The sequence below is a fragment of the Oncorhynchus tshawytscha genome, linkage group LG30, assembly GCF_018296145.1.
Source record: "Oncorhynchus tshawytscha isolate Ot180627B linkage group LG30, Otsh_v2.0, whole genome shotgun sequence".
NCBI classification, from domain to species: Eukaryota; Metazoa; Chordata; class Actinopteri; order Salmoniformes; family Salmonidae; genus Oncorhynchus; species Oncorhynchus tshawytscha.
Window position 1 is genome coordinate 16,453,507 of NC_056458.1, and position 13,520 is coordinate 16,467,026.

A 13,520-nucleotide genomic window follows, 5' to 3' on the forward strand; every position below is an offset into this window, starting at 1 on the left:
CTGGTGTGCTTTCTGGAATCAGAGCGAGTGTAAATCGTGATAGAAAGGGCAATAGAGGATCAAATGAGTTTCGTTCTCTATTTCTTCGAGGTCACAATAGTTACGTAGTCTTTCCTCTTCCATTTCACCACAGTGAGTTATTTGTGTCTGATTTCCTCTCAGACTATCCCTTACTTAGAAGAGGAGGGCTCATCTTTGCTGCTGTGTTCTTCTGCCTGGGCATTGCTATCATCTTCAGTGAGTAGTGTCCTCCAGGCCAAAGAAATGTCAGGAACAAGCCTAGAACATGCCTATACCCAATGGGTACCCATTCTGCCTCAGATACATGCCTAACATGAATTAGCTTGTAAGGAAAATGTTCAAATGTGTCATTTCCTCGAATAAGGATACAATGATACTGTCAAGAAGCCTTGGTGAAGTAGCTGTTGAATTATGTATTAAGGGACAAGCATTTGGGAGACTGTTGGTTTAGTGAACAATCTAAGTGAAAAGTGCTGTCGTTCTGCATTTAAAATGACATTTCTGAAGGGGAGATGGAGAAATACGAAAGCTGTTCAGTGGGCCGGTTATGATGTGTAAGCTTCGTCTGTTTTCACTGTGAGTGTCTGACTGTGTTCCTCTGTGTTGACACAGGTAAAAAGCTCAGCTGTTGGAAGGGTCATGCAAAGTAAGAAAATACACAATCGTTGAACTCATCGGTGCTAAAACAGGAAACATTCAATTAAACGTTGAACATGAACCAAAAAAACAACCTCCCGTACAAGTGTTTCACACATACAGTATAAACATACACACATTGTCTTACTACACTCGGTCCGTGGTTCGATGGTTTGTCTTGTTTTTGTCTTGTCTACAGGCCTGTGAACACCGCTGAACCTTGAAACAAGGTAATGTAATGGTGTATTGACTGAGACAATCAGACCAACATAGCCTATATAATAGGCGTTAAAGTTTAGGCACATTATACACATTATACTGGTCATGTGAGCTATTATCAATATCTAAATGTGTTCTTATATTTTTTGTTCCAGACATTGACCAGAGACAGCCATGATTGGACCCAGGGACATCCCTATGACATCAAAACCTTGGCAAGATGAGGGATCACTATATATTTGTATTTTACTAATGGAGGAACAATATGAAGAGTGATGGGTGGTGACTGTCACATTACAATAATATAAAATTAGCATTAATAAAACATTTTTTGCCATTGTTTGTTTCTTTGGTGACGCTGAGGATTGAGGCAAGGTCAATCCAAGTGATCTAGGCCTACTCCAGAATGGTATTTAGCCCTCTGGACACATAATACTGGTCCTCCATTCAGCATATGGTTTATTTATACATTTGAACCAGACCAATGCATATTGGTGGACAAACAACTATTATGGTCCAGGTGCAATAGAGATTTCAAACACAGGGTGGCAGCAATAACGCATTAATTCAAACGGTCTCAAAGAGGCTCTCTCAGATACCAAGGCTAGGCACTGACGCCAAATAGAAACTCCAAGCTGGTCGATGCCAGTTCCAAGAAGCAAGTTATGCATATTCCAAATTGTTATAAAACATTCTAAAGTTAAAGTAGTCACACGGATGGTCTGTGTCAGGACCTGTTGCAATGAGTTGGTAAAATTGCAAATCACAATGAACAAACCTGAATTGAAAACATTCAAATCACTCTCCCCTCCCCCACTCCTTCACAAGAAGGCTAGAGACTCGACCTGAGACAGGTAGACACAGTGGCATTTAAATCATTTTGACATTTTCTTTAAAAAGCAACCAATTTTGGCGACATCTCAACCACTGACTAGCCTAGGCATATTGATATTGGCTATCCCACTTCAACCCCTAGAGGGGTTCCATTTGAATTGCATTGGAAAGAAGACTATTCGCCTATTCTGTTAAGCAACTTTTGGCCCAGTAACAGCTATTCTGTTAAGCAGGTTAAGCAACATTTGGCCTAGTAACTAACAACTATTCTGTTAAGCAACATTTGGCCTAGTAACTAACAGCTATTCTGTTAAGCAGGTAAACAGGTTAAGCAACATTTGGCCTAGTAACAGCTATACTGTTAAGTAACATTTGGCCTAGTAACAGCTATTCTGTTAAGCAACATTTGGCCTAGTAACAGCTATTCTGTTAAGTAACATTTGGCCTAGTAACAGCTATTCTGTTAAGCAACATTTGGCCTAGTAACAGCTATTCTGTTAAGCAACATTTGGCCTAGTAACAGCTTGTCTAATTTCAGGTTAAATCTACAGGGATTTATAAATAAGGTCACCATTTCATTCAAAGCAAATTTGCAAACCATAACCATATAGCAGATTTTGTTTAGGAAAAAATGTAATTGAAGTCTGGTTAAGTGAGTTATTGGGAAAATAGCTTTTTTGTTTTAACTTTAGGCCTACAGAATGTATTATATCCATACTAACCTGAAGTAGCAGACATAAAAGAAAAGCCTGAAATTAGATACCTTACATGCTGGTCATGAGGAGAACAGAAAAAAAACAATCGGGGAGATTCTCTTCTGCACTGTTCAACCAATCCAGTAAATGTGGAGGATGAGTTAAGATGTTGCCTCGTTAACACTGAGGTACACGTTAACATCCAAAACCAGAATACCAGAATCCTGTTGTTGGGAACTCGGCAGAGGCTATGCCCATACTGATTCATTGATGATGTTGCTGTATAGTGTAGGCCTTGCTAAACCTTGTTCACCAGACACTTCTGCCCACACGAGATTAGGCCTACTGTATGTGAGGGTGTGGCAGTTTGTGGAGCAGAGGTAGAGGACACTAGACATAGATAGGAGAAGCTGGTCTGATGAGGTGGGATAAAGTTGAATGATTAATCTCCCTGCCAGATGTTAGAGTGTAGCTTCAAGTCTGTTGTTATTGTCAGGTATAGGATGAGGTGAAGATCATATAGAGACAGATGTACAGTTGAAGTCGGAAGTTTACATACACCTTAGCCAAATATTTAAACTCAGTTTTTCACAATTCCTGACATTTAATCCCAGTAAGAATTCCATGTCTTAGGTCAGTTAGGATCACCACTTCATTTTAAGAACGTGAAATGACAGAATAATAGTAGAGAGAATGATTTATTTCAGCTTTTATTTCTTTCATCACATTCCCGGTGGGTCAGAAGTTTACATACACTCAATTAGTATTTGGTAGAATTGCCTTTAAATTGTTTAACTTGGGTCAAACGTTTCAGGTAGCCTTCCACAAGCTTCCCACAATAAATTGGGTGAATTTAGTCTCATTCCTCCTGACAGAGCTGGTGTAACTGAGTCAGGTTTGTAGGCCTCCTTGCTCGCACACGCTTTTTCAGGTCTGCCCACAATTTGAACATCTTGGCCATGTTCTGTTATAATTTCCACCCGGCACAGCCAGAAGAGGACTGGCCACCCCACATATGCTCTCTCTAATTCTCTCTTTCTTTCTCTCTCTCGGAGGACCTGAGCCCTAGGACCATGCCCCAGGACTACCTGACATGATGACTCCTTGCTGTCCCCAGTCCACCTGACCGTGCTGCTGCTCCAGTTTCAACTGTTCTGCCTTATTATTATACGACCATGCTGGTCATTTATGAACATTTGAACATCTTGGCCATGTTCTGTTATAATCTCCACCTGGCACAGCCAGAAGAGGACTGGCCACCCCACATAGCCTGGTTCCTCTCTAGGTTTCTTCCTAGGTTTGGGCCTTTCTAGGGACTTTTTCCTAGCCACCGTGCTTCTACACCTGCATTGCTTGCTGTTTGGGGTTTTAGGCTGGGTTTCTGTACAGCACTTTGAGATACCAGCTGATGTACGAAGGGCTATATAAATAAATTTGATTTGATTTGATTTGAATTGTTCTATAGGATTGAGGTCAGGGCTTTGTGATGGCCGCTCCAATACCCTGACTTTGTTGTCCTTAAACCATTTTTCCACAAGTTTGGAAGTATGCTTGGGGTCATTATCCATTTGGAAGACCCATTTGCGACCAAGCCTTAACTTCCTGACTGATGTCTTGAGATGTTGCTTCAATATATCCACATAATTTTCCTCCCTCATGATGACATCTATTTTGTGAAGTGCAGCAGTCCCTCCTGAGGCAAAGCACCACCACAACATGATGCTGCCACCTCCGTGCTTCACAGTTGGGATGGTGTTCTTCGGCTTGCAAGCCTCCCCCGTTTTCCTCCAAACATGACGATGGTCATTATGGCCAAACAGTTCTATTTTTGTTTCATCAGACCAGAGGACATTTCTCCAAAAAGTACGATCTTTGTCCGCATGTGCAGTTACAAACCGTAGTGGGACTTTTTTATGCCGGTTTTGGAGCTGTGGCTTGTTCCTTGCTGAGCGGCCCTTCAGGTTATGTTGATATAGGACTTGTTTTACTGTGGATATAGATACCTTTGTACCTGTTTCCTCCAGCATCTTCACAATGTCCTTTGCTGTTGTTCTGTGATTGATTTTCACTTTTCGCACCAAAGTATGTTCATCTCTAGGAGACAGAACACGTCTCCTTCGTGAGCGGTATGATGGCTGCGTGGTCCCATGGTGTTTATACTTGCGTAATATTGTTTGTACAGATGGACGTGATACCTTCAGGCGTTTGGAAATTGCTCCCACGGATGAACCAGACTTGTGGAGGTCTACAATCTTTTTTTGGAGGTCTTGGCTGATTTCTTTTGATTTTCCCATGATGTCAAGCAAAGAGGCACTGAGCTTGAAGGTAGGCCTTGAAATACATCCACAGGTACACCTCCAATTAACTCAAACTATGTCAATTAGCCTATCAGAAGATTCTAAAGCTATTACATCATTTCCTGGAGTTTTCCAAGCTGTTTAAAGGCACAGTCAACTTCTGACCAACTGGAATTGTGATACAGTGAATTATAAGTGAAATAATCTGTCTGTAAACAATTGTAGGAAAAATGACTTGTGTCATGCACAAAGTAGATGTCCTAACCGACTTGCCAAAACTATAGTTTGTTAACAACAAATTTGTGGAGTGGTTGAAAAACAAGTTTAAATGACTCCAAGCTAAGTGTATGTAAACTTCCGACTTCAACTGTAGGTGTGGAAAAAGCAGGCCACAGCAACGATGGCCGCTCCCAGTGTAATGTTTTTTTTCCTGGGAAGGAGGAGGACCAAAATGCAGCATGGTTAGTGTTCAACATCTTTAATAACAACGATAAATGAGAACACTATAAAATACAAAACAACAAAAGTGAAAACCGAAACAGTCCTATCTGGTGCAATGACACAAAGACAGAAGACAATCACCCACAAAATATACCCAAAGAACATGGCTGCCTAAATATGGTTCCCAATCAGAGACAACGACAGACAGCTGCCTCTAATTGAGAACCAATCTAGGCAATCATAGACATACAAAACTACCTAGAAAGGAAACAGCACCATAAACATACAAAACCCCTAGACAGGTAAAAAACACATAAATCCATGTCACACCCTGACCTAACCAAAATAATAAAGAAAACAAAGATAACTAAGGCCAGGGCGTGACACCCAGTGCAGACAGGCTTATGGGACAGGCTGACAAAGCATGTTCATCAGTGAGACTGCTCTGTGCTCGGCTAATTATTCTTGAGTAAATAAGTCATCATGGAGCTGATAAAACACACACTCTCTCTCTCTCTCCCTGTGAGAAATATACTCTGTGAGGCACAGTCAGTCACACACACACACACACATTTTGTAACACTTTTATTACATGTCAGATCACACACACACACACTCTCATTTTCACACATTCCAGTCCAACCCTGAGTGGGGGCCTACTTAGACTGGAGTGTCCTTCATTGGTCATCTGTCATTATGGGCATATTGGTCCTACAATGGCAAGAGTTCAGTGTAATCAATCATTTGGATACATTTGTTTTAACCTTTATTTAACTAGGCAAGTTAGTTAATTAAGAACTGTCTAACACGGACGATGCTGGGCCAATTGTGTGCCACCCTATGGGGCTCCCAATCACAGCTGGTTGTGATACAGCCTGGAATCTAACCAGAGTGTCTGTAGTGACACCTCTAGCATTGAGATGCAGTGCCTTAGACTGGTGCCACTCGGGAGCCAGCAAGTCCATATATGGGGTTGGGGTGATATGGCAAAAAACAAAATAATAAAAAATGTAGGCGATTGGTCTGTGTGTAATCGTTCTGTTGGCTCACCCAAACAGAGGACAGCAAATCCTGATCTCAAAAGGGATCTTTCAAGTCTCTCCATCTCTCTCTTGCTCTCTATCTCTCTCTCTCTCTCTCTCTCTCTCTCTCTGTTTATGTGTGTATGTATGTATGTATGTATGTATGTATGTATGTATGTATGTATGTATGTATGTATGTATGTATGTATGTATGTATGTATGTGTGTATGTATGTATGTATGTATGTATGTATGTATGTATGTATGTATGTATGTATGTATGTATGTATGTATGTATGTATGTATGTATGTGTGTGTGTGTGTGTGTGTGTGTGTGTGTGTGTGTGTGTGTGTGTGTGTGTGTGTGTGTGTGTGTGCGAGCGCGCTGGAGAAAGAGCCTTACACATGCATGCATTTGTGTGCGTACTCCGTTTTCGGGGAGAGGAAAGAGAAGATAGAAGTGCTACCAATTTAAGTCACTAATGTGACTCATTAGTCATATATCCTGAAATATATCCAGCAATCCCTCAGCGACTGAGTGAATCCACAAATAAACACACAAGTAATATTGTTGATTATAGGGATTTAGTCTCCAATGGTATCTGGAGTAGATCCATCCATAGCCAGAGAAACAGGTAGTTTAGTCCGTGTGGCACACAGGTGGGCACGCTCACCTGCGTGTCAGAGTCTGACAGCAGACATCCACCTGTCGTCGTCAAACCGGTGCACCCTCCCTCCTTTCCAATGATAAATGACCGAATGTCCACTCCTCAACTCAACTCAACCCTCGGCCGGCTCAGCGGTTCAATTTGACGCGTAACCATCGTTCCGCGGTGTCTCATGAGAATACGGAGGGAGGCTTCGCGTGTATGATAGTCACATCGAGGGGAGGGGACGTGGGCGGGTCTCACAGGGCACTTCTCATTTCCCCGCGATGGTTATCTGGGCAGCAGGGCTGGAGAGACCGCCGGGGAGCATAGTCGCCAGTCCAGCACGGAGACTCGCCTGGCCAAAGACTGCGCCGCACACTCGTCAGGATTGCCAAACATTCCTGAAAAATATACCTGCTATTTATGGCATGTGGCTTGTAACTTTACTCCTGCTGTACTCTCTCCAGGAAGGTAAGAAACACTGTTTTTATTTATTATCTTTTTAAAAAACTAAATCCAGTGAGTGTCTTACTTATTCTATCCTGATTAAAATCCGTACTGCAATATGTACCAATAATTGTAAAGAAACAACAGATGTAGCAGGAACAAAATCACTGAATTGATGTAGCCTATCAATGGAATCCATGAAATTAGGAGAGATCGGATTTGAAAAGGGTGTAAATGACTTTGTCTACAAAACCCATATTATTGTAACGGTGCAGGTAGAGGTGTTTTAGGTGTGAAGTAGCCTACATGTTTTGCTGATTGCTGTGTGGCGGTGTGCACGGGTCCATGATGCCGCAAACGGTGCTGATAGCACGGTTTGTTTTCGCATTATACCAGCGAGAGTTATGAATATGTAAAATGGCTGGATAGGAAGAACGAACGAGGTGGGAGAGAGAGAGAAATTAAGAAAGGGATTGAAATGCCTGATTTTGTCGACTTTTTGAGCGGTCAAAACTTGAATGGGCACTGGCACATGAAGTGCGAAGTATTTGTTCAAATCTATGCTTATCATTTATTTCATTGTTAATATTTTTTTAAATATAATTTGCTGTGATTATTTGACTTATTGGTGTCATTTTATGGGTCTGTCTGTGAATGTGTTTTTAGCGCTTGGCTATGGACACAGCCGTAATGTTCTGGAGAGGTGCTGTGGGGATTTTTGGGAGGTGATTTTGATGAGATTTTTGGCAAGAGTCCCTGTCTGGCGATGAGTAGGCTAGTTGCCATGTTGAAAAATGAAGTAACAAATGAAGAGCTTCTTCCACATAAATGATGCACCCAAATTAATTACCACATAATGAAAATACAATGACCCTTTTCAAAATGTCCTCTTTTATTTTGTGGACATTATGAGTAAAATGTTGGTTAGGCCTATATGATTTCTCTTATAAAGTGCTTTCTGTTTTGAAGGGGAAAATCCTTGTTCAATATGGCTGAAAATCCCCGACCCTATTACCATGCTGATCTCCCTTGCTATTACAGTGTATTATAATCATTCTGAACAGCATCTAAACAGCATCTCTGTCCTTTGTTTAGCCTGCCTGTTTTAAGTTATGTATGTATGTTTATGAGTTATGATTTCATAAATTAGCCTGGAGGATGATTCTCTTATGACGCTATGTGTAGGCCTGACAGACATTTGTCAATACTGGAAGGACAAACTCATATAGCCTAGATACGTACTTACATTGGCGCTTACTTCTATTTAGGCTGTTTCGTGTTAATAATTGTTCACTGACATATAAGCCTATAATTTTGGAGAAATAAGTCCTGGGCACATGAACGTTGAAATGTCGTATTTTCATAAATGGGTCAATTTACATTGAAGCATTTGGATGTCTCTCTGAATGCATAGCAATTAAAATGAAGAGAAAAGGTATAGGCACAAATGATCTCAGACCAGCATCCAATAGTCTTTTAAAACGATTTAATTCGATCTAATTTATTAGACCAAAGAAGGCCCCAGATGCGTGGGTGGATGTAGACAAGCCCAGGCGTGTTTCCCTCTAATAGCCCACCTGAACCCAGGCTGCTGTGTGTGCGCGCGCGTGCGTGTGTATTTGTGTGTATGTGTGTTTGTGAAAGGGGGGACACCCCTCCTTCTCTGCCTTGCGTTGGGCCTGTTTGCTGTGCAGTTGCGATTTCAATGTGGTTATGATTTCATTGTAACAATATATTGTGTGCATTTATTGTTGTTAAATGGTTCACTTTAATATTTTGTAACATCACATTTCAGTTGAATATTCTATTCCATACCTACTTCCATTTACAACGCAAATACACAAAATTAAATGAGCAAGCTAATTATTCATAGCGACAAAATTGTTCAATTACGTAAATCAAAGAATACAAATTAAAGAAGAGACACTCAAACCTATTTTAGTCAAAATGGCAGTAACAATCATTAGTATTAATTTGCCAGATCTTTAAGTGTTGCAAATCGCTCAATATTTTTTAGGCCTACAACCAATGTCGCTAAATGAAATAGCATATTTTTACGACCATTAGCGCTAAATTTCCTCACGGAAGATGGGCATTAGGCAATTTTGTCAATATGGAATTCATTTGAATGGATTTTTATAATCAGACTACATTGTTTTTTAAATACAAATTTTGATAATCTAACACTGATACACAGATTTGTATTAATGATTACCTAGAATGATGATCAATTAATGATGTAGGCATTTCAGAAATGCTATATTTGATGTAGAACATTTTGTCATTTCAGTGTAATTTTTAGGATGTATAGGTCTATTGAAAAAATATGAATTATGAAATTAAAATTAAATGAATATAATCAAATTGTCCCCTCAATTGCATTTGGAAACTGAGTTGAATAAATCAAAATATATGTTGTCATAAGGCATTCCCTCCATCGTCATAAGATCCAACTGTCACCCTCTACCCCTCCCTCCCTCCCACTCCTGCCCCTCCCTCATATAAAATAGAAATATGCAAAATTGGTCTCTCTCTATTTTAGCCCAAATCCCCAGCTGCCTTCTCCCCACAGCTGCGCAATTAGCGCTGGGTTCTGCCGTATCACCCAATGACAGAGCAGCAAAGCAGGTCACAGGACAGAAGCGTGCCAAGATAATTGCCCATAGTCCCTGCTCTTATTTTTCGAATCGAATATGTTCATAAATCACGTTTTTTATGCAATAATACTGAAATAATAAAATGCACAGCCCTTTTCGTAATGTTAGTATAGGCCTACTCCCACTTAATTGTAACGTGAAGGGTCAGATTGTATTCTTATAAACACAAACAAACATTGTCATATCTCGATTATTTGTTAGTGTCATTTAGATTAATTCTGACTCCTTGAGTCGGCGCTGGTTGCCCTGAGTTCAATAAGAAGTCAAATAGTCTTAACCTACTCGTAAAAAGGCCTACTGTTAGAATTTGTATTTATTATTGTTTTTGTTTTGAGCCCAAATAAACCTTCAAACCTCCCTCCCGTAAAAAATCATCCCGCAAACTTTTTCAATGGACTTCATGTGGGTACAAAACTATTTCTATGTCCTTGGCCGGAGTTGCCTTTGCCTCTAGTAAGGAACTCGAAAGGTGCGTTTTACCTTGGTGTAGTGTTGATTAGGTCTACCTATTTAATAATGTTGTCAGATGTACAGTAGGCTGAACGTTACTGCTGCTGGTGTAAAAGTGGTGCGTTGCAGTGGTGAGGCTGGCAGGGGAGCGCAGGGGAGTTCAGAGCGCGCGGAGAGGAGCAATGGAACTTTCAGCGATAGGATCATGTCATATCGTCATGGCACATTGTACCTAACCCTTACATTAACCGTATTACATTTCAGCTTCAATGGGGTGAACGTCAAAGTTGGACGTCCCAAGTATCCCCTTTGCGTTTCCCATTTGCTTTTCTAGTCTCTCCACATCCTCTCGCTCTTCTCTCAACCCATCCTTACAACGTATCGTACCAGAATGGGATAAAGTATCTCGGCAAAAATGCATTAGATTAAAAAAATTGATAACGAATATGTTGGAAAAACAGGGATATTAAACATGCGTTATGAACAACAGGTGAGGTGTGTGTCTAAGTTGATCATCTTTTATCACCTCTGTTCTTCATGTATTTGAGGGAATTTTAATGGTAGAACTCGGCTAGCAGGTGGTTGTTTTTGTCTAAGGTATGTTCTCTCTCGCTCTTTCACTCACTCTCCATTAGTCGCTCACTCACTCACTCACACACACTCCCCCTCCCGCTCTCTCCCTCATCACTAGGCAGAATTAAAGGATGGGGGAGGGGCGGTTTTATGCAGACTGTGCTGGGACTTGTGATCCACAGATTTGATATTCACATTATGAGAGAAACTGGCTGCTTTGATGTGAGGGGGAACGGGTCCATGGGGACTGCTGAAGAAGCACACTTTTCACTGACGCAGCATGGGCCTGGGGGGCGTATTGGGTGTACAGAAAGCAGGGGGGGCAAAACCCATGCCTTGATGAGATGTAACCCCCAACAACCCCCCAGCCCAGAACTCACTCACTCCTCCCCACCCCACACCAACCACCTTATCCCAGACCCCTAAGGATTGTTCATAAGCTTACACCCAGGGCTGACTCTAGCCTTTTGGGGGCCCTAAGCGAGATGTGGTTGGGGGGCCCACCACCTCACTGCAAAACATTTTAGTGGCCCCTCTCTTGATGGCAGAGAGAAACATTTATGTTTTTAAAGTACATTTCCTGAAAATCTACACATTTTGCCATGAGTTGGAGATCATTTTTAAAAACATTTTATAACAAATTTAAGGCCAGGCACCACAGGCTGAAATTAAAATTTTGCATCTACCTATCCATTGAGATTTGTTGGTATTTTGGTCCGTTAATATTAGTTCTTTCAAAAAGTAAGCATAAACATTTTAAAAACTTGGTTTAAATGAATATTTTCTTTAGTTTATCACACTACGTCATCAACATTTTAATGAATTTTAACCACTTTAAAATGTATGTATTTCTAAAGTGTATATGTATATACCAAAAGTGTTTTATTTAAGTCTACATTCAACACGTAAAAGTTGATTGTGATAAGATCAAGAGAAACACAAATCCATATTAAGGTGTGGTGCCTGGCCTTTTTTTGCCATGGGGCAGAGAGAACATTTTTGCAGTTTTAAACGCCCACAAGAGTGTAAATTCCCTTTTTTTCAGCTGATAGACGCTGCCTATAGCTTACCCATAATGTTGCACAACGATTTAAGTCAATAAGTCATAGTTTTTCATCATGAAAAAGTCATCGTTTTTCATCATGAGCAAAGTCATTGTAGCCTATCATTTCACTTCACCTAGCTGTCAGAACCATGGCATGAGCACGGGCTGACTTGGCATTGCTGTTGCACAGCCTACCATGTAGAAAAAAACGCATTCTGCAGTCCAAACCGTTCAATAGTTAGGCTATCAATATTACCAGAGCTTAATCTCCTTTGTATTTCTATGGCAGATTCACGGCCGCAATTTATGGAAGATGCCAAAACTTTGGAGATAACAATAATTGGCAAAGTCAAAGATACTGATTTCCCCAATCCATCTGTGGCAAATTTGTCCCTAAATGCTTATGACAAATCCAGCTCCAGAACCAGCCATAGCCTAGCCAGCTGGCTAATCTTCTGAGTACTATGTAGCAACAACATTCAACATTAGCTAGCTATATAAGGTTAGCATAATAGCTAGCTACACTGACAGCTGTCAGTGCCCTACTTGTTGTTATTTCTCCACTCCACGTGGAAATCACCACAATGTTCTCACCTCCAATTTGTGAATATGTATTAGCAGCAGGGGTTGGAATCAAAAATATTTTCCAATGGTTTCATTCTGAACAGAACCACATTTTTTTTTTCGTTACACTGTTCTGACCAGTAAAATAAAGTTCTGAACCGGTTCGAACACATTTTTCAAAAAAGTTTATATCTTTCCTTTCTGTTCTTTTTTTCACCTTTGAAATCAACAGTTTTTTTTTTACATTAAGCTCATTAAATGATTTCCCCAATTGGATAGACCTGGCAAGCTAGTTGTTTATGCACATGATGAACAGACACGTGTAGCCTATGGCGCAAGATGTAGGTGTGGAGAAAGCGAGAGAGGGGTGAGGAGGACGATTGAAGTACTGGGCATGTTGTTATGACATGCATTATCTGAATTAGGTATACAGAACTATACCTAGGAGGAGTGGCTTCTTTGAAGGAACTTTGAAGGTTCTTTGAGCTAGCTAGCTAACACACTTTAGCTAGAAAGCTAACAAGCGTGTGTGTGCAGAGTGGCACCAGAATCAAAAACACACGTTATCTTTTTGTAGTTAATAAATCCAGTGTGAAATGTGATAACTAGGCCTATAGTATCCTTAATGTACCATCTACTGCATCTGGCCTATGCCGTTCTGTACCATCACTCATTCATATATTTTTATGTACATATTCTTCATCCCTTTACACTTGTGTGTATAAGGTAGTTGTTGTGGAATTGGTAGGTTAGATTACTCGTTGGTTATTACTGCATTGTCGGAACATAACCATGTGTATGTGACAAATAAGATTTGATTTGAACTAGCATTGAAAAAGTGAATCCATTCTTCTCTGGCTAATAAAAAAGATGAATCATGCTTGTAAAGGCCTGGTGTGTAATGTCAGTACAGTAGCCTATCGTAGCATTCGGAGGTGGAGGGGAAGGTAGCCTAAACAAACACAAACAC

At 40.6% G+C, this 13,520-nt stretch overlaps 1 protein-coding gene across 1 annotated transcript in view; it reads left to right on the forward strand.

Annotated features, from left to right (window-relative positions):
• The first annotated feature begins 7,105 nt into the window (after positions 1-7,105).
• The window catches only part of LOC112229127 (Down syndrome cell adhesion molecule-like protein 1 homolog), a 140,200-nt gene continuing 133,785 nt past the window's right edge, over positions 7,106-13,520 (forward strand). Inside the window, exon 1 of the mRNA XM_042309661.1 lies at positions 7,106-7,285. Within this exon, the coding sequence (XP_042165595.1) occupies positions 7,243-7,285 (43 nt within the window). The 5' untranslated portion in view covers positions 7,106-7,242. The remainder of the gene's footprint in view (positions 7,286-13,520) is intronic.